This window comes from Hyalella azteca, unplaced genomic scaffold, assembly GCF_000764305.2.
Source record: "Hyalella azteca isolate HAZT.00-mixed unplaced genomic scaffold, Hazt_2.0.2 contig1557, whole genome shotgun sequence".
In the NCBI taxonomy this organism is placed as follows: domain Eukaryota; kingdom Metazoa; phylum Arthropoda; class Malacostraca; order Amphipoda; family Hyalellidae; genus Hyalella; species Hyalella azteca.
In genome coordinates, this window is record NW_025931866.1 from 163,677 (window position 1) to 185,334 (window position 21,658).

The 21,658-nt window shown below is 35.9% G+C and overlaps 3 protein-coding genes across 3 annotated transcripts; all 3 read right to left on the minus strand.

Moving 5' to 3' along the window:
• Positions 1–81: 81 nt before the first annotated feature.
• LOC108683164 (KNR4/SMI1 homolog) lies at positions 82–908 on the minus strand. The gene is made up of 2 exons (XM_047882982.1): positions 806–908; positions 82–356 (listed from the first exon to the last, which is right to left on the minus strand). Exons 1-2 carry the CDS (start codon positions 891–893, stop codon positions 97–99), a joined length of 348 nt encoding a protein of 115 aa, XP_047738938.1. The 5' UTR covers positions 894–908; the 3' UTR covers positions 82–96.
• A 356-nt stretch (positions 909–1,264) lies between these two features.
• On the minus strand, positions 1,265–5,899 carry LOC108683156 (suppressor of SWI4 1 homolog). Its single transcript, XM_018172441.2, has 8 exons — positions 5,828–5,899; positions 5,281–5,451; positions 4,747–4,889; positions 4,161–4,350; positions 3,691–3,878; positions 2,979–3,123; positions 2,073–2,182; positions 1,265–1,709 (listed from the first exon to the last, which is right to left on the minus strand). Exons 1-8 carry the CDS (start codon positions 5,849–5,851, stop codon positions 1,415–1,417), a joined length of 1,266 nt encoding a protein of 421 aa, XP_018027930.1. The 5' UTR covers positions 5,852–5,899; the 3' UTR covers positions 1,265–1,414.
• An 8,625-nt stretch (positions 5,900–14,524) lies between these two features.
• LOC108683168 (alcohol dehydrogenase class-3) lies at positions 14,525–21,658 on the minus strand. The gene is made up of 10 exons (XM_047882959.1): positions 21,441–21,658; positions 20,594–20,695; positions 19,467–19,617; positions 18,945–19,165; positions 18,102–18,188; positions 17,678–17,723; positions 17,437–17,580; positions 16,967–17,187; positions 15,202–15,331; positions 14,525–14,759 (listed from the first exon to the last, which is right to left on the minus strand). The coding sequence occupies exons 1-10, from the start codon at positions 21,456–21,458 to the stop codon at positions 14,593–14,595; spliced, it is 1,287 nt and encodes a 428-aa protein (XP_047738915.1). The 5' UTR covers positions 21,459–21,658; the 3' UTR covers positions 14,525–14,592.

Genomic DNA, 21,658 nt, shown 5'->3' on the forward strand with positions numbered 1-21,658 from the left:
ACGTTGCCAAATTCATAATAACACAAAGTACACACTAATACACAAAATGTAAAACTAACAGGCAGGATAATAAAATGACCATACTGCTGGAAAAATCTATTTTTCATTGTTCATAACTTTTCTCTTCCCTGCTTGTTTTGGAACTTGCGATTTTTGTTCTTCTTTCTTCTTGGCAGCGGCTTGAGCCTCTCTTTGTTTCTTCTCATTCTTAATTTTCTTGACCAGTCGTTTACGGAACGATCGCGGACGCTTGCTCTTCCTCTTGGCGTCAAGAAGCCTGAACTTCTCTTTGGCCAAAGCCCGCTTCGCCTCACGAGCCTTTTCCGCCTCAGTTAATGTCTTCGATTTCTTGTTTGCTGAGTAATAATTTATTTAAAACATTAAAATTTTAGTTGTTATACCCATATTTATGATATAGTGTAATTAAAATGATATGAAAAATAGCAAGCTTATCCAAATAAGTTTATATAATTCGAAACAATAATATGGGAGTGTTAAAAGCGTTTCGAATATTCGCTCAGCTACACGGCACAGACTGTGAACTTGATAAGTTCAGCAACGTGAAAATGCTTCAAGAAACATACCGAGTGAACGATATTTTAGCTAAAAAAACAAACGATAAAAGAGTCTCACGATATAATGAAAATTTCTGAAAAGTCCTCAGTGCATAGCCTGCATAAGTAATTTCAGCAATCTAAATATCATGAATGAATCGATGTTGTTAAGGTTAATAATTTGTAAGCAGAGTGATGAAAAAATAACATCATAAAAAATTGGAAGCAAATAATGAAAAACATCAACTTACCATTTTTACCATTAACTTCTTGTTCTTCTTCTCGCTTCCTCTTGGATGGATGTCCAAAGGTAACTGAGAGAAACGAAACATTCGTCATGAAACAATACTTGCCAATGACAATATGACATGAAACAAAATGAGCACGAAGCTGCTGAATAAGGGCAGTATTATCAAAATTCAATACGTGTTCGGAACTCTCGCAGCCAATCACTGTTTAATTTTTAAGCTAAACCCACCAATCATAATATACATCGGAAATCGGTCGTTGGTTGTTGAGATAAATTGATATATTACGGCCTCAGTGTTCCCCATAACGATCACATAGTCCATCATTTCAAATCATTTTCATCTTAAAACAATCAAAATGTAACTATAATCATTTTTAGTGATTCAGTAAATTAGATGATCCAGGAAACATCCTTGCCAACTTAATCGGATGGAAATGACTTAATCAAAAGATAAACTCTCCATTTCATCTATCTAGCATAATTATTCACCAGCCCAGTTAAGAGTTAAATCAGAAGTCGAAGAATGATCCGACGCTTGGCATGAAAAGTTTAGAATATATTCAACCTGAAACTTAGGTTTTCAATATAAAAAATTCATTGCAGAAGTATCCTAACAAAAGTTTTCTCTAGCAATAGAACTTGTGAAATTCAAGAGTGTACACCCACGAATATCAGGGTCTTGGCCGACGGCATCTTTGAAGTATTGCTCTTCATCCTCGTCTTCACTCTCGTATCCCTCTGCTGCTTCATCGTCCCCGCTCTCGTCGTTTCCTTTATTGATCTTTGTTTTTTTCTGCATTTCTGCTGGCATGCCAGACAGGCATCGTTGCTTGTGCTCGGCTGCAGCAGCCTTCTTGCGCTCTATGTTCTCGTCTTGCTGCTTCTTGCGCTCAGCTTTCAATTGCCTGAAAGACAGAGATCACAGGGTTTTAGGAGCAGTAGCCCATCAAAATGAAATACTGATTCGTAAAAACAAATCCTTTTATTAATTTTAATTTTATTGATTCAATAATCAATGTTACATATATTGATATATACCTAAAATTATTTAGGACACTACCTGGGATTGAGAGTTCTTGTCGCGATTAAACCATTAGGCCTTTCAAGTACGGGTGAAATTTCAAACATTTCATTTTTCAAAAACAGATTCTAATATTATATTAGTCGGTCAAGTCAAATATTTTGACAATAAAAATTGAATAAAAAATAATTTATCAGCATACGCTGATGTAGCAGGAATGTAATGCAATGGAGTCTGAAAAACGTACAATTTCTTGAGGCGACGCTGCTTTCTCTGTTCTGCTTCTTCAGGAGAAACTGTGATAGTTTGGTGGTAGAGCACGTCGCCGCTCAGCAATCCCGTCTCAATTTTATGCACCTGTAGAGTAAATTAGTCGTCAGGTATCAAAACATTTGACAAGTTCTGGATCTGTCATGAGGCAATATCGATAATTGAATGAGCAATAATATCAACATGTAGGATCTTTCATGAGTAATCTGATAAAGCAGGAGTAATCTGATAATAATTTTGGCAAGCAATAGCGATGTCGCAATTAGTTCATGTATGGAGATAAAAATCTCGGCTACTAAATGCCAACAAAGCCAGCACGAGAACATGAGATTTCATTGAACCAAGAATAATTATACCTCTGAGTAAGCTTTAAGGCGTTTTTTTTTTCTCTGTATATCACAAGTATTCCAGTCTAACCCAGAATTAAGTTTCAGTTGAAATGCATTTCATTCATGTACAATTATTGCTAATGTGCTAAAGCACCGATTACAAATTTATCTTGCATTACAAGAGCTTAACAATTCACTCGGCATAAGCTAAACCGATTTAGTGAAAAGCAATAATAATGGTAATAGCAAGCAATGTCAATGGAAATGACAATGAATGGTGTGTCAAGCAATAGCGATGTTATGGTAAGCAATAGCAATCGTAATGGCAAGCAATGAATAACCATTGCTACTGTTTCCAGCAGTTGCAATGGTTATGGCAATCAATAACAGTGGTAGGTAATGGAAAGCAATGGTAATGACATGGAATAGCAATCTTAATGGCAAACGGAGTCAGTGCATCAAGCATTAGCAATGGTAATTGCAAACAATATTAGTGTATAGTGTTGGTAATATATAGTGTATAGTGTTAGTGATAAATGCAACTTATTACTAACTTTAAGGGTAAAGCGTGGACCGGCGTCCTTGAGTTTGACGGCGTTCTGCTGCGCACGCGGTTTCTTGGACTCCCGGCCCTGCAGCAGATGCTTCAGGTCTACCTTGCTGTCCTCTTCGTACTCGCTGTCTGACGCCAGCCCGTCCCTGTTACCAGTAATTACTTCTGTTGTCACTTCTTAACAATTGTTTTTAAGTCACACATCTCAGTGCAACGCGCGTGTTTCTGTCTTTCTTTCTCATCGTTTGATTTCATGTGGTTATCATACAATACATTATTGACGTTATTAATTAGTACCACATTTAATTAGTTTCCGAGAGGTTTCTTACTAGATTTTGCACATTTTAAATTTCAAATTGATCATTAATTGCATGAAATATACACTCGATGTTGCGATCGCAGGACAAACTATTCGTTTTATTCAGTCTTATTAGCGTCAATGTGTTACACATGAACATATATAGCCACCAGATAATATACTTATTCTCAAAGACCAAACTTGGGTAGACTCTTTCTTACGCCATTAGCAGAAAATCAATAATTTGAAGAAAAAAAACTTTTAAATCACATGCAGATTTGTCAGTAAAGTTTGTTGATTATCCTCAGCTCCTGTCCTACATGAAAATATTTTATTTGAAAATTATTTATCAACTATAATTATCTTACAGATACAAAACGTCAACAACAATTAATATATTGGGTAAAGAACTGACTTGTCTAAGGCATCCTCAATACTCTCAAATTTGTGTAGATCAGGAATCTTGTTTTTGTTAATGAGCACGGATATGAGCTTGGACGAGGTGGAGCTTGCGAGGTGGATGGCGTAGTGGCGGAAGTCGAGCAGCTCTGTGGCGGGGTCGTAGTACAACAGACAGCAGCGCTTGATGTTCTCACAGCTCGACTGTTAAAACATAAATGAATTATGAATAGAAAAATCGAAACACATTTCTTAGAACACATGATTGCTGAAATGGCATAATATATACTTGTATGTTATAAAGTTAAATTCTTCCCACCATATAGAGGATAAACAAGGTAGGAGAAGAAAGTAAATAAATGAGGTTCTATCTTCTATTTTTAAATGGATTCACAGGCAAGCTAATTCAGGATAAATACTCAGCAAATTAGAAAAAAATTCACCTACTATCACCCCAAAAGTAGATATATTACATGAAGACATTACCTGATCTGGGAGAATTTTAGGGAAAATTTGTAGCATGGAGGCAGCAACGAGCTGCATGTGCTTGGGACCAGCGTCAGGTTGTAAGTTGTTCATCATGAGGCAGGGAGGAGTGAGGCGCGGTATGGGCGGTAGACTTGTTGGTCTCTTTTGACTTGCACGCACATCTTTCATCAGCGAATACTGGCAAATCCTGAAAAATTAAACAAACTGTTAGATCATATAAAGTTGATGCTAGTTCACTGCCGTTGTTTTGATGAAATGCTGTTAACTCAGAAGTAAACAAACTGAGTCATAAAAACAAGGTAGGATATACCTATACCTAATATACGTAAGCATTGACTAACAAGATATAACTAATGTGTTTGAATTGAGATTAAAATGCTGACAGATCCCTACAAGAAACTGTGAAGAAACAACACAACAAATTAATACTACAGGATGAACTGCAAAGAAGCTAACAGTGTGCAATAGATATTTGAGCAGCATTAAAAATATAGAATAATAAATTTTGGATTATGGAAATTACTAAACAAATCGCCTATAGACATAGTTTGTCAATTTATAATATGTACACACGTAAACTTACATAAAAGTTATTGTTGGACCACTTGGCATAGTACATAGCTTCATGTATGCTCCTTCAGATGTACGGGTGAAAATAATGGTGTGTGTGATGTGTAGAGGTCCAGAGGCTTTGACCAGATCCTTTACTCTGCTACTACGCAGCACCTGAAAACAACCAAAAAATTATAAACAACATTCACATAAAAATGAAATACAACTTAGTAACGTCACTTAATGACAATATCTCTTCATCTCTTTGATACCTATGGAGAGAAACTCATCAGAGGCAAGAGCAGTAAATGCTCACTATTACCTCACAAACATGAGAAATACAATGCAATTTGGAACATTTTTACTGTGTATATTGAAATGGAATATACAAAACATTGTATGCACAAGTAACAGTTACAAGGCAATTACAGATCCATCATCACGAACATCATTGGAAAACTTTCTAGGCATTACTAAAATATTGAAAAACATAGCAGACATATAACAGTATGAAAAAATAAATCAACAAGAGCTAATAATCCTCTGGAATAACTGAACACCTTACCTTAATTGATTGGATAACACTAGGAGCAAGCATTGTCTGGACATCATTAAGCAGCTGTTGCACGCCCAGACCCACAGTGCCTCTCTTTATAACCAATATACGAGGACCTTTAGCTACTTCTCTCTGAGCCGATGATGACACAGCTGTGGGGCTTTTCTTTTGACGCCTTTTCTGAAATATTGAAGAAACTTAAGTTATGCTTGTAAAAGGGTTATTTATTAGTTTTGAAAAAAAACCATCCTAATAAAATCAGTAAATCATACTAGGAAATCTATTTTAAACATCACATATGTCTAAAATCATATATATATATATATCTATATCAATTAGATTTATAATCATATATTAAATGTCTAAATCAATTGGCCCTTTAAGTATTATGAAATGTCAACACTTATCATCTATGCTTTGAGGATCTTGTTTTCAACTAATTATCAAAAGCCAACTTACTGCAGCATTTGCCATGAAAACAACCAGATTTTCACTACCTATATATATATTTATATTATATCACACAAAGGTTTTACTGTATAAAAAGAAAACTCACCTTCTTGTTGCTGCGCAAGCCCATATTGGTTATATATTTTATTACAAATAATAAAATTGGAAATGTTTTGCACTGTAATAAGAACATTGGAATTAGAAATGGAATTTTCATTGTCAGTTTCTTAACATCGAATAAAATAATGTTAAAGAAAGTCTCATCATTCTACAATAATAGTCAGCAGCTGGGGCACCAAGATCATATTCTTATGATCAAACATCTATATAAGTGTTTGTTTGATGGCTATACATCAAATGTTGGCAACATGATAATATCCTTGCACTGCATGGTGATGCACATATGCCCATTATTGACCAAGAGTTCAATTCCTGCTGCTGTCAATCTCTTTAACTACCTACAATGCTACATAAGTTCCCACTTAGCAGCTACTGCACTCAACTTGCAGCTTGTCAATAAAATCATATAATACTAATGAGAATTAGGATTTGTAGGGTTTGAATGCCACATAAAACCCAAGAAGCTATGCTCTTTCAATCATGCTAAAAAGCAGTGGCACAGTTTTGTTGACAAAGAGAGAGCAGAACAACATACGTACTGCATGTCAAGACTGACAGGACAAAATTTGTTGGTTTGATCTTGCAATGTTTTGAATTGCTCAGCATGCTGTTTTCTGCATACATCTACTTTAAACTAGGTACGAGCATGAACAGCACATGGACCAAAACAAAAGATCCAGTACAGTAGACCAGCAGTTTATGCCTTGAAGTGCCATAGGAAATATTTTATTTTTTGGAAATATTTTTTATTTCCAAGTTCAACTGACAGCAATTACTGTGCATACTTAATTGGCTTGACTAAAATGACAATCACAACATCTTACACCCATACGACCTATGTATTTCAAGTAGTGCAATCCAATTTGCATATTATAATGCAATTGCCACATACAGTTAGGAGCACAAATGTTTTTAACACATATGTTTTGGGGGAGATAGGGGCAGGAGACAGGACTTCTGACCAACTGAAATTAGGAATTTCAATAATTTAATTTTAGATCAAAGATGACTATTCTTATTTAAATTCTTTTTAATATAACAACAACAACAACAATTCTTATATTAAATGTAAAGATAAATTCAAAGAAATTATTTATAATTCTTTTTTTTTTTTTGAGATTTCATATTTAGGATGAGGTGTAACTTTATAAGTGTCATTTGTCAAAGTAAGGAGTTGGAGCGAGTTGCCATTTTTTCAGAGTTGGCAGAGCAATACAATACAGCATACACAAATTGTGATCCACAAAAAAAAATGAATACTAAAATATCTTATTTAGAGGATCATTCAGATACAATCAAAAGTATGCATTTATCACGGTTAATGCAAAAAAATATTCATTAATTTTTTTTTACTCTGAGCACTTAGAACTCTTTCTGAACACATACTCTCTGAATACTTACAAATTAAAAAATCAATAACTCAGTAATCAGTTGCCAAATCAATCCTTTGTTTTAATGCAGGAATGATTGAAATCAGGTTTTGATGACAGCATGGTAATGTTCTACAAGAGCCACACTAAACTTTATCTTAATTTTCATATGGGGAAAGCACGTTAGAGCAAAATAATTTATTTTGTTGTAAAGAAATGCAACACAGACAATCTTGACATTTATTTTCATATATTTTGGAAGGTTTGCTTGAAAAGTTGAATGATAAAGTTTAATATCTGTATTTGATACCCAATCACATTCTGAAGTAGTACCTAGTTCTGGTGTGAAAGTGTCAAGTTGTCTTGTATATATACAGTCTGTGAGTCATGCAACTGGTTGCGTTCACGTTATGCTACTGCTTTTTTGTGCCCTGGTATACAGCTGATGCAATTAGCTTGCACAATTCCTAGCTTCTTGCTTCATTTGATTTTTCCAAAGATTTTGGACTTGCTTCTCCTCCATGGAGTTTTGCAATACATCAGATAACTTTTTTATTACCCTGCAGAATTAGTGGCAATTTTTTCACTGAAATACCTTGCAACAGATTTGGAACAGACAGTTTAATCTTTTTGATGCTGCATTTTTTCCACTAAGGCCTCCTGTCCTGATTTCCTTACTAGTGAGTAGTGAAACTCGTGAAGTGCTTAGTGAGTTAAAATTTAGTGCGAGTCAGCTTGGGGCCTAGGCTACTACTAGTACTACTACTTCACTTCAGTACTTGATAATGCTAATTTAGTACTTATCAATTATCATTTACCTATCATTTGCCTATCTGTACCTATCATTTTTCCATTATTTCACCTCATTTTTACATTTAGTGTTTAAACATAATTTTATGAGCATTCATTTGGACCTAGCAGTGATGCTAAGCTTGTGAAAAATTTTCAAATGTTGCCTTCATTTGCAAGTTATATGGCAATACATGCCAAAATTTGCAGTGAACAAGACATTTCGTCCAAAGTACTGAAGAGATTTGAACAAAATCTTGAATATACATTCCTAATTTTCCAATTTATCTTCTTACAATTCATTCAAACTTGCAGGGTCGAATGAAATAATTCTAACTTATAATTTATAGGAGGAAAATAGTTGAGATTAAATTATTCAATTGATCCATCTGTAAATCAATGAGCAACAGTTCAGCTTTGATATCCCAGCTTGTGTATAAGTGTCCTAAATTTCTTCTTCATGTACGTTGATGGCACAGGAACTCAACATAACTCGTTTATACCATGGTGGTATCAACGTCTTGGACACATTGGTATCAACGTCTTGCTTGACTTTTCAACATTATATTTTGCAGGATATATTAGCGGGAGCATTAGAGTACTGCAGATTGTGAAAGTTAAAAATTGTATGAAATGACAGGTTTTCAAAAGTGCAAACCGCTATTTTTTTCAATCAAACAAAAATACATGACATGTCATCAACATGACATTTGAGCCACAAGATTTCACACCTACTGAAATTATATGATAATAGAGCCACAATATTTCAGAAAAAAGTAGGACTTTTCCTGACCCATCACAGTAGACATTAATAGTACCGTCAAATGGGGTACCATTAATGAGGGACAGTTTTGAGCATTTTTTGTTAATAATTTCTTACCATGAAACATTTCATAAACAAGTTTTGGCTCATTTTGTAGCTCTTTGCGAGGGCTATCATATGGCATTTAAAAAAAAATTCCATATGCTATCTGTAAGGTGCCGGATGCAAAATAAAAGTGTCCCGAATTACCCCTGGGAACAGGGTAATCTGGGACACTTGAAATAAAACTCAATTTTAAGATGTTTGAAGCATGGAGAGTGTACTCATCTATTACTAACAGTAATCTAAATCCTTCTTCCTTTGTAGATGAAGTAGATGTAGAATAAATGACATATTCTGTGCTTTTTACTTGTTTTTTCCTTTTTTGATATGATATTACCTTATACATTCATTACTGTATTATTGATGTGATATTACCATATACATAAGCTGATGAACATGCCATTGAGCATTTACAACAACCTTGTCCACTGCAAGCTTCATATCAGCAGCTGTATAGCACTTTTCTGTGTCTGCAAGCTTGAAGCTTACAGGACGGCTTGTAATTTCACACCTTTATAATTGGGTCAAGTGAATTCACGACAACAAGAAAAAATTGTAAAAACATACTTGAAAAAAAAAAATATATTCTAGTAACATCCATCATGTTTTTTGCAGCAATAAATCATAGTTTAGGTTGAAAAAAAAATTCCATATGCTATCTGTAAGGTGCCGGATGCAAAATAAAAGTGTCCCGAATTACCCCTGGGAACAGGGTAATCTGGGACACTTGAAATAAAACTCAATTTTAAGATGTTTGAAGCATGGAGAGTGTACTCATCTATTACTAACAGTAATCTAAATCCTTCTTCCTTTGTAGATGAAGTAGATGTAGAATAAATGACATATTCTGTGCTTTTTACTTGTTTTTTCCTTTTTTGATATGATATTACCTTATACATTCATTACTGTATTATTGATGTGATATTACCATATACATAAGCTGATGAACATGCCATTGAGCATTTACAACAACCTTGTCCACTGCAAGCTTCATATCAGCAGCTGTATAGCACTTTTCTGTGTCTGCAAGCTTGAAGCTTACAGGACGGCTTGTAATTTCACACCTTTATAATTGGGTCAAGTGAATTCACGACAACAAGAAAAAATTGTAAAAACATACTTGAAAAAATATATTCTAGTAACATCCATCATGTTTTTTGCAGCAATAAATCATAGTTTAGGTTGATTACTTTTCCTACCCGCTGAGTTTTTATTTCATGTTGCCTGGCCCCAGTGCACAATTCTATCTATGACATTCTCTGCGCAATTTTGTGCTGACTGATGATGCATTAATTTTTTGTTAAGCAAAATTTTTTTTGATGAGCAAGGTAAATATAGGTAATCAAAATTATGGTTATGAATTGATTTTTAATTTTTGCACACAGCTTGGAACGAGCTGTGTGTGTCCAATTCAAGTTGTGTCGAAATTAGTTTTTATGTGTCTAAATCCGTTTCTCAACTTAATCATCTATTACCGGTAATTTATTTACCACTTGAAATCAGCAAATACAAGTATACTTAAAGGATTCCTAATATATTCACAGACGTAGGTATTTAAAAGTCTCAAACCATTATATTCTTTCAACACAAAAAGTTTATCACTATTTGGTAGAGCAAGGTCAACTATCAACTTTGACACCTTTTATGATGATCTCACTGGGTGGCATGCACTGTCTCTCTTTAGATCTCAACATTTTCCCGCCAGACAGTTTAAACCTAGTGTTTTGCAGGCATTGAATATATCTACTTGGCGAGACGCAACTGAATTTTTTGAGCCTTGGTTTTATGGATTTGCCAGCCGTGATTCCATTTCTTTGAGCCATGATTCCATTTCACCGAGCTGTGAATTCCATATCTCGGCAGTCGGTCATGAAAAGCCATTTACGAGGCGCGAATTTATTTACAAAGTCCATGCACATGACATGTTACCCCAAATCTCAAATTTTTCCTAAAACAGTCAAATGGCAAAGATAAAATTTGTCTTTACTGGAAGTTGAGCACGTGTTGATGCAGTCTGACTGCTTTGACATGACCGCAACTATGCACGATCTTCATTCTTCAACAAAATGTTTAGTTGATTTGTTTACATTACGATGTTTATGTTTTTTTCTGCAGAATATTTTGGCAGGAACAGTAAAGCAATGCAGATTGCGGTAGTTTAAAATTTTATGAAGAGACATGTTTGTGAAGTGCAAACCGCGATTTTTCAATCAAACAAAAATTTATGACATTTGAGCCGCCAGATTTCATACCTACTGAAATAATATGATATTAGAGCCGCAATATTTCAGACAAAAATAGGACTTTTCCAGCCCTGGACTGTTTTGGCAGTAGTTTGGCCGCTTTGGCACGCAAAGGTATGACGTCACTATTTCAGCCATCAACAAATGCATGGAACTAAGACAAAGCTTAATGTAAAGAAAAAACTAGAGATGTGTTGGAATTACCCACGATGTCGGATTTAGAATATATCATGTTTACCCTACTGCGTTTACCCTATGACAGTATGAGTCCTAAAGTACATAGACAAGCAAAGTCAGGATGGAATTCTAATTTCGAAGGTTCATATATTATTTCGATCCACCAAGACCACTTTTTCTATCCAACATCATTATTTGAGGCAAAAAATGAACTTCTTAAAGGCTTAAAACACGTACGCTAACTCGCTCAGTTTCTATAAAGTACCTAATCACTTGGAAGTTGTAAACCAGCACCNTTTAGACTCTCCCTCAAGTTCATTTGTGAGTCCTATAAGTAGACCAGTAAAGTATCCTGGATACCAGCAGTATCATACATAAGAAATTGATTTAAAACTTGGGTAAACAAGGAAATTAAAAATGAACTGATTCTAAAAAAGCTGTGGTTTGCCACTATGCGCAAAGGTATGAGTATGACGTCACTATTTCAGCCATCAACAAATGCGTGGAACTAAGACAAAGCTTAATGTAAAGAAAAAACTAGAGATGTGTCGGAATTACCCACGATGTCCGATTCGGAATATATCATGTTTACCCCAGGCATGGAATATAACTACTTAGCGAGCCACAACTGAATTTTGGTGGGAACGGTAAAGCAATGCAGATTGCAGAAGTTAAAAATTTTATGAAATGACATGTTTGTGAAGTGCAAACCGCGATTTTTCAAGCAATCAAAAATTTATGACATTCGAGCCGTGAGATTTCATACCTACTGAAATTATATGTTAGAGCCACTATATTTCAGACAAAAATAGGACTTTTCCAGCCTTGCGCAATCGTAAACGTGTTGTTTACGTTTGGGTAGGATATTTTGGCAGGAACTCATAGCAACTGATTTCTGGACAAGCTTCACTGCATCCTGATCCATCCAACATACCGGAAACCTTACTTTTTTCTAAATATTTGGCCGAAGACTGGCAAATTTATTAAATGCAAGAATTTCAATCTAAATGTGTTGGCAAGATCTTCTAAAGGCGTAAATTTTGCTACTGAAGCGCCGCCAAAGATCTTGCAATATTAAACCACTCTCTGCACAGTGGGAATAAAGCATAGTGGCTTACTAGCAAAGCAGACAGTTTTTTAGACTCTCCCTCAAGTTCATTTTTGAGTCCTATAAGTAGACCAGCAAAGTAGGTACCTATCATGGATACCAGCATTATCATACATAAGAATTTGGTGTAAATCTTGAGAAAATTAGAAAATGAAATGATTCCAAAAATCTCTGGTTTGTCACTATGCAATAAAGTTGCCCACAGCCACAGGTGTTGGCTTAACCCATTAATGCTGATTTTTGAATTTTTCTCTGATTTCCTGTGAGAATATTATCACTTGTGATGTAAATAATAAAAAATATATTCAAATGTTTATTTTTCTTTGTATGTGAAAAATTATAGCTTGGTCCCATTAGGAACTGGGCTAAATATTTCATGATCTGAATAACTTTGATAACATTGTATCACGTAATACCATATGCAGCATTTATTGATAAAATTTTGCATCTAACTCATAACTAATATATTTTTAGAACAAATTACTCACATTTCTCTGCTAAGATTACAAGCAAACATGATTGATGGAATTTTTGTTTCTCATAACAAAAAAAAAAGAACGTTGGCCATTTCCACAAGATGGGGTAATAAGGGACACCCTAAAAATGCATTTACAGTAGAACCTTGATTAGCAAAGGCTCCAGTTAATGAAAAAATCAATTAACAACAAAAAATTTTGATTACATTCATCTTGTTCAGCAAAAAATTTCACTTAACAAAAAATTAATGCATCATCGGACATATTACCAAATTGTGCATAGAAAGTCATAGATAGTATTGTGCACCAGGCAACATAGAATGAAAAGTAATTGCCCTAAACCTGTCTCTTATACACATCTAGATGTGTATAAGAGACAGCCCCCGGAGCGCCCCCCTCCCCCCGGAGCGCCATAAGTACCTCTCTTGTCAGAATTCCACCATGCGTGGTACTGGTTGGTAGGGTAGGTTTTTCAATACATTTTCTCATGTTAACATGAGAATATATTACCTAGACAGAATTCCACACTGAATTATTATTTATTATTGCAAAGTATCATCACTATCATGGATACCAGCATTATCAATTTATCATACATAAGAAATTGGTCTAAATATTGAGTAAATGAGGAAATTAAAAATTAACTGAGTCTAAAAAATCTCTGGTTTGCCACTATGCCCAGTACCCACAAAATAGGCCTAGCTAAATGCTTTGAATTTGATTGCCTTCTAATGTGGAGCGTGAAGTGAACTTTCAACGTAACAGTACAGAAGCAATAAAGAATTGGCATAATACCTAACACATTCAATATGAACAATCAGGAACTAGGACTTCCGCCGCCACATCTCTGAGCTCTCAACCTCACAAAACAAACACAAGCACAGCACCTAACCAAAGCCATGTGGCAATTGGAATTGGATGCGATCGCCGATCATGCGTCGTAACATGCGAGACGGTGACCACGACAGAGCGACAAATTGGTTTATAAACATCGGAATCCCCGAGTTCGAATTTCCGCAATTTGACATAATTTATATCGAATGTATATTTTCTTCATTAAAACTCCGAATGCATTTTTGGTTATTAGTGGCATTCGCCTAAATTTCGGTACTACCTAATAAAGATCATTAGAATTTCCAACAATGAGAATTTTAACGTCATTACTGCGATTGTGTTAGTGCATACATGGTTAGCGTATAAACGTAAGAAAAAATAATTAACTAATAACTAACTAACTACCATAACAATTGTTAAAATAAAAAGCAACTGTTCTTGTTTCCAGTTCTTTATTATTTCAGTTTAATAGGTACATTCCCTAATAAATTAGAACATTATTCATCCACCGTCAATTCAGTGGAATTTCTTGATTATGACGTCATTGGTAAGAAATAAACAAAACAGTCAAAGTTTAGTTTTTATTTAATATAACATCTACCTCACAACAGTTCTAATTATTTTCGTAGCATAGGTTGCCCGACAGATGATTTCTCGTAATATATTGATTTTTAAACCATGAATCGAATTTGTGAATAGTTTCACTTCATCTTGTTACGAAATACTGCAATAATCATTTAAAACATGTCGATGACAGTCCTGATCGCCTTGCCATCATTCGTGAGCTCAAAATCTAGGGAAAAATGAAATTTCACAAAATATTAATTTCGCAAAAATTAATTTTTGATGGAAGCTATATCATCTTGTTACAAAGCAACACAATAATCATTTAAAACATGTCGATGACAGTCCTGATCGCCTTGCCATCATTCATGAGCTCAAAACCATCGTTGATTCTGGCGAGCGGCCTAGTGAAGGTCACGAACTCATCCAGGATGATCCGCTTCTCCTGGTAGTCCTTGACCAAGCGTGGCATGCTCGACCGCGACTTCCAGCCTGCAATTGTAAACAAAACTTTTTTGATCCAATGAATACCTCAAAAGGAATCAGGCAAAAATCATTGGCCTATTTTATTAAAAAAACATTAATTTTACTATATTAAGTGTGTTCTGCTATCTATAAGAAGATTCGGCTCCAACATTCGGCCCAAGAATCGAATCATATCGCCGCCATCGAACAACAAGATACACAACAAGTTAATGAGAATTTATTGATGATAACAACTGGTTTTATTCTTATGTTATTATTATTATTATTTTTATTATTCTATGTATAGAACAACTGAAAATTATACAATATCTAACATCTATAAATAATATATAATAATATCGTAATAATCTATCTATAAATATGTAATAATATCATTACTTGAGTCTAACAGATTAACATTGAGCTCCGGATAGAAAAAAATAATGGAAAAATATTTATTTCATCGTACCGCCATAAACGGAGCCCTTCATGGTTTTGCCGTAGAGGAAGGAGAAGGGCGGCAAGCTCATGTTAGATCCTGCAGGAGGCACACCGAGCACGATGCATTGTCCCCAGCCCTGTTGACAAATTTTATTTACCTTCAATAAAATTTTACAATAAATGACTTCGAATTTATCAGTTCAAATTCAAAGACGCTAAATATAATCAAACGAAATACTTTGNAGCATGACGTGTTAGTGACTACATTCAAAGTAATCCATGAGGTGGACTATTTCTGTCGACCCGCGCGCGACGGCAAGAAAACAGCGACGCAATAGAAAATTGAAGTGCCCTAGTTTAAATAGCTTAACGAATTGTGAAGACCTCTGCTTGATACTCGGTCGAAAAGTAATTGTAACACGTAACCCTAACTTATCCTGAAAACATATACCTACGACCTAATAACTAAGTGGTGATATAATAAATTGACGGTGGGAAAGACTGGACCTTTATTTATTTCTATTTACTATCTAGCTGTCCACCGAGAAAACATATCATCTTGCAGTTGCATGGTTGACATCCTTTGATCTAGTAACTGAACGTCAACTTCTAATGATATGCTTTTAAAAATTACTTTTTAAAGACAACACTTCTGAAGAATCCAGTGTCTCCGATTTCCAATTTTATTATGAAATATTAAAAAATTAATTTTATTAATAAAATAAAATAAAAAATTTAATATTTTTCAAAATTATTTATTCTGTCAATTGATACATGCATTGTCTCCGACTTTACGCAAGTGTGCAAAATTTCAGATCGATTGGACAGGTAGAAGTGTGTTAAATATCGATTATAAGTTATGGAGCAAACAAAATTATTTATTTTTATTTTTTTAATATCAAAAATAGTTTTATTTACATTTTCAATATTATTTATTCTGTCAATTGATTCATGCATTTTCTCCAACTTTACACAAGTGTGCAAAATTTCAGATCGATTGGAGAGGTAGAAGAGTGTTGGATACCGATTATAAGATTTGTAGCAGACAAACAAACAACGAGTGAAATTGAAGAGAAGTGTTGTAAAAAATTGATGGTGGTTAAAATGATATTCTCTCTTCTAAGCTTATAGTCACGGGAGGTTCGTAAATCTGTCCGAGTTGAGAACATCTATCGGTCTCACGTCCCAACCGTATAAGATATCTTGTCAAGAAGACAAAAGATTCAAGATGAGAGAGACTATAGAGAAGATTCAAGTCCACAAGCAATTGTGGTCCATAGATGAAGAGGATCGAGGAAACTGAAGCCAATACAGTAAATACATTTATACATTGTATTTTCCGTATTTGTATGGTCGTAATTAGTAATTATTTTTGCAGTGGCAATCATCTGAAACAGCAAACATTTGTTCCTAGTTCTGGAATGTACTTGAATGTATCGGCCACAAGTGGAATTCAAGTCAGTATATGTAGATGTGTTCACACGTCAATTCATATGCAAGCAATTGAATATTTTGTATTCTATGTATGGGAAAATTATAAACAATTGATGAGAACATAATACGCGTTCTGTAATGGTAGTGTGTATTAATCAAATCTTCAAATAATAACGTTACTAAACTTTTACTGTTCCTATTGCTACTATGAATGCACTATTATGACCTATCTAAATGTTGCCACTCTAATAACGTGAATGCTACTAAAAATACTACCAGTATATATACACAACTCTACCTCGGACCGTGTTCCTACCCGGCCCCAAAACCTCTTCGTCTAACATATTTCTGCTACCCACCTTGACAACGGCGACATCAGCCACAACCGTGTACTGGCTGAAGGTGGAGGTGCCCATGTAGTGATGGAGAACCTTGCCCTTGCAGGTGAACCGCGAAGTTCCGTCCGGCATGAAGCCCTTCATTTGCATGGCGATGATCTTGGTGCACAAATTCGTCTTGGGCGACTTGCAGTTGTCGCACTCGCCGCATTCAGCCATGTACAGAGGGATGACATGGTCACCTGGAGCATAACTAACGATTAATTCTACGATATGAGCTGTCAGATTAAAAGAAATTTGCCATTCAAACTTTTACATGAGGAATGAAAATATTTAGGGAAAATTATTTGGCTTCGCAAAGTTAAGCCCCTGCATGGCTTCTAGACGTAAAATACAGGTCAATAACGAAGTGGTTCGACACAATTTATAGAGAAGGACATGTTTAGGAATTTAGGAAGGACATAAATGCATTAATTACGGAATGAACGTGCCTGGTTTGACATGAGTGACACCGGGCCCGACGCTCTCAACAATGCCGCTCCCCTCGTGGCCGAGGATGGTGGGGAAGATGCCCTCAATGAGGTCTTCTCCGATGCCCTTCAGGCTGGTGGCATCCGTGCGGCACACGCCCGTGGCTACAACCTGTAGTACATATTAGAATAGAATAGAATAGAATAGAATAGAAGTGTCGGCGTTGAAGACATAGGCCCATGGCCTGTTGCCGATTCTTACCGATCCCACCCAGTCCCCAAATGGCGCACGTGGACCCTTCCTCCACCTAAAGACAAATAGTTAGACCTGAGTATTTTGGTTCACCGAAAAATTCCTGTATTTATAGTTGCATTTGTAAACAAATTCATAATCAAACGATTCAGTAGTCCACTAGTCTAATTATTTATTAAGAAAATTATAAAATGGCGATCATGAATACGATAAAATACGCTTCCTGCAGAAAATTTTCAAATTCGAATACATAACCAAGTTTATTTTAAAGCAAAATTGATAGTGAGCTTTCAGCCGAAGCTAATATCTTGTGGCTGCTTTATTGAAACATTGTGTCTCGATATTCTATGTTGTTCATACATTGTACGTGATAACTATTCTACAAATACATTTACGCACAATACAAACATTTACGCACAAGCTTTGTTATTACCTTCGCGGTGTTAATGGCAGCTCCATAGCCCGTACTGACGCCGCAGCCCAACAGGCATACCTTCTCCAATGGCAGCGAATCTGGGATCTGCAACAGACCGGCAGTAAATTATAAAACATCTTCCGAGAGCTATTTGTAAAACATGTGCGCGTCAAATTATCCGTTCGAATTTTTCCTAGCATTTTTTATTTATTTCTGATACATATTGAACATCGGATTGAATAAACATATACCCATCGGAAATGAATCTGAAACATTTTTTTCTTCCGTAGAAGAAAAAATCGGATCAAATAACAGGATCAGTGTAACGTGTTTGTAGGAAATCGTAATTTTCTGACAGTGGGAACAGTAATCTAAGTGGCAACATGCTGTCGTGTTCGCGACGACAAGGAAGCAGCGTGATTAAAGACTTCAAAAAGAGAACTAATTCACACAAAATTAGTGATATTTGTCATTGTTGTCACTAACTGAGAGATTACGTCTGACTTTGCTTGATGCTCACCAGAAGATACTTCGATTCCATCTCACATTTAAAAACTGTACTATTCAACTGAAAATATAATGCTAACCAAATACATTGACTGTGGTGAATAAATAACATTCTAACCTCGTAGTCACGGGAGGTTTTAAGATTTGTCCTCTGGGAGAACTTCGTACGTCTGGAAATCTCACGGTCTAGACTCTAGACAAAACTTGGCAGACGAGAGTTTTCATATTAGTTCACAGGCGGTCTTTTTCCTAATATACAGCATCTACTAAGAACAATCCTACTATATAATTTGTAAACCAATGTTTTTGCTACTCTACTGCTACTACAGAACAAAAGCTACTACTCCGACCAACCTTTACTACCGCGACATCAGCCACAACCGTGTACTGGCTGAAGGTGGAGGTGCCCATGTAGTGATGGAGGACTTTGCCCTTGCAGGTGAACCGCGAAGTTCCGTCCGACATGAAGCCTTTCATTTGCATGGCGATGATCTTGGTGCACAAATTCGTCTTGGGCGACTTGCAGTTGTCGCACTCACCGCATTCAGCCATGTACAGAGGGATGACATGGTCACCTGGAGCATAACTAACGATCATCTCTACGAGTATGTGTGTCGGATCAAAGGCAAGCGCGATATTCAAGCTATCACTTGATCAGTCGTGAGATTATGCAACAATTTAAGATACCTTATATTTATAACAGATTATGCCTATCTTGCGTAAGCTCCTTAATAATCATGGGACATACTTTTGAACAGCTAAACAACGCATTTGCGAGCCTATCGCAAAGTCTCCATGGTCAAAGTATTCAGCCCTCTATCGTGCTAAAATGCTACTTTTCATCTAATTTCTGAATGCATTCCTAAGATCTTCCACCTGGTTTGACATTAGTGACTCCGGGCCCGACGCTCTCAACAATCCCGCTCCCCTCGTGCCCGAGGATGGCGGGGAATATGCCCTTGAGGATGCCTTGACCAACGCCCTTCAGGCCCGTGGCATCTGAGTGGCACACGCCCGTAGCTACGATCTGGTATGGTTCAAATTTAATGATTCAACCCTTAACCCCAATTATAAGGTAAGTTTTTTTTTTCATTAGTACCAGAGTGCTGTACCAGATTTTGGCAAATATTAATGGTATCACGATGTAGACTGTCCATTCAGGCTTCAAACTAACCATAGCCACTGCAGATGCTAATAGATTATTGGATAACTGAGATTACCTCAAAAATCTTCAACTAGCTTTTTCCTAAATTTTAAAGTTAAAAGCCTGCCAAAAGTCAACATGAGCTAGGGTCGATTCGCTGTGGTTTTGGCACACTAATATTTCCTAAATTGGAACTTGAACGATATTGCAACGTGCAAGTTCATATTATTCGAGTTCATTCAAGTTACGAAGAAATAATCTCATGCTATTTACATGTAGGCGATTAGTCACGCGAGTTTACCAGTTGGCCTACCTAGAACTGTTTAGTAAAACACGTGTTTTGTTTCGTCAGGTTTGGGCCAGGTCAAAGGTCGGGTTGACGAACTGGTCATTGTTCAATTTTCAACCATTTACGCGGTCAATATTATGAAAACAACGCCGCTAAGAAAGGAGCCTGAGGTGGATAAGGTCTTCTTGTACTGGTTATAGCTCTAGTTAAAGGTATGGAAGCTTTAACCTACCTGGATATGGAAGCTATAACCTACCTAGGCTACCTGGATATGGAAGCCATTAGCCCATTACCTACCTTGATATGGAAGCGATAACCTACCTAGGCTACCTGGATATGGAAGCCATAACCCACCTACATATGGAAGGCATAACCCACCTAGATATAGAAGTCATAACTTACCTAGATATGGAAGCCATAACCCACCTAGATATGGAAGTCATAACCTACCTAGATATGGAAGCCATAACCCACCTAGATATGGAAGCCATAACCCACCTAGATATGGAAGCCATAACCTACCTAGATATGGAAGCCATAACCTACCTAGATATGGAAGCCATAACCCACCTTGATGCGAACTTCTCCTTGTTTTGGTGGCGCGACGTCCACGTCTTCAATCACAAGAGGCTGCTTGGCCGCCCACGCCACGGCAGCTTTACAGCGGATCACCTGCAATGTTACGTGTTAATATGGATATCTTATGTGTTGCGATGAGCAAGACAAAATATTAAGAGCGTCAACGAAACAACGATATAGTCTAAACTATTTTGGCGAATAACTTCCGTGATTAGACTGATAGTTTATGGAAGCATTCGTAGAATTCCTGAGCCAACATATCATCGCTAACAATTAAGGAGCTGTCATAATAAAACCTCAGCCAAATAATATGAATTCGCTAGCTAAATCAGTGGTTTTCAAAATGTATCTTTCGTAATTTGATATTCCACATCACGCATGGTAAATTTTTCACAAATGTAATCGACGATGTAAATTATAAATTGATAGATTCAAACACTTGTTTCCCAATACTCGAAAATCTTAAGAATTACACACAAAGGTAATTTATTTCATGTATCTTAAACATTGCCGTGCATGGTTTTGTCGAGCAAATTTTTCTTCACATTTACGGTGCGAAATATTTCTGCTTTATAGGCCAACTTCCTAATCCGTTTATTTTTTTGTGAAACGGAAAACAGTTTGAGAATTCAGAGTATTAAAAATTTATTAATAATGAAATTTAATGAAGTGGCAGTATTAATAAAACAGTTTAAGAATTAAGGGCAGTAAAAATTCTATTAAATTAATGAAATTTAATAAAGTGTTAGTTTCAATAACTTTATCATTTATTTGTATTATTGATCTAAATCACTCGTTTATAGCAACGCCCACAAACATTCGTTGGTCATATACTCACTTTTCCTTCAGTTGCCATTTATACGAGAAGCTTGATGGGGGCGACCAACAAGAAATTATATTCCAGTGTATGTCTGTAAAATTAAAAAAAATCGCATATAAAAATCACAATATTGCAGTTCTACTAAGATATCAGAAATGTAAGTATAAAAAAATTAACTACTAGTAGAAGGATTAAAACACATTCGCATTCCAGCTGCCTGACCAGAAAACGATTTT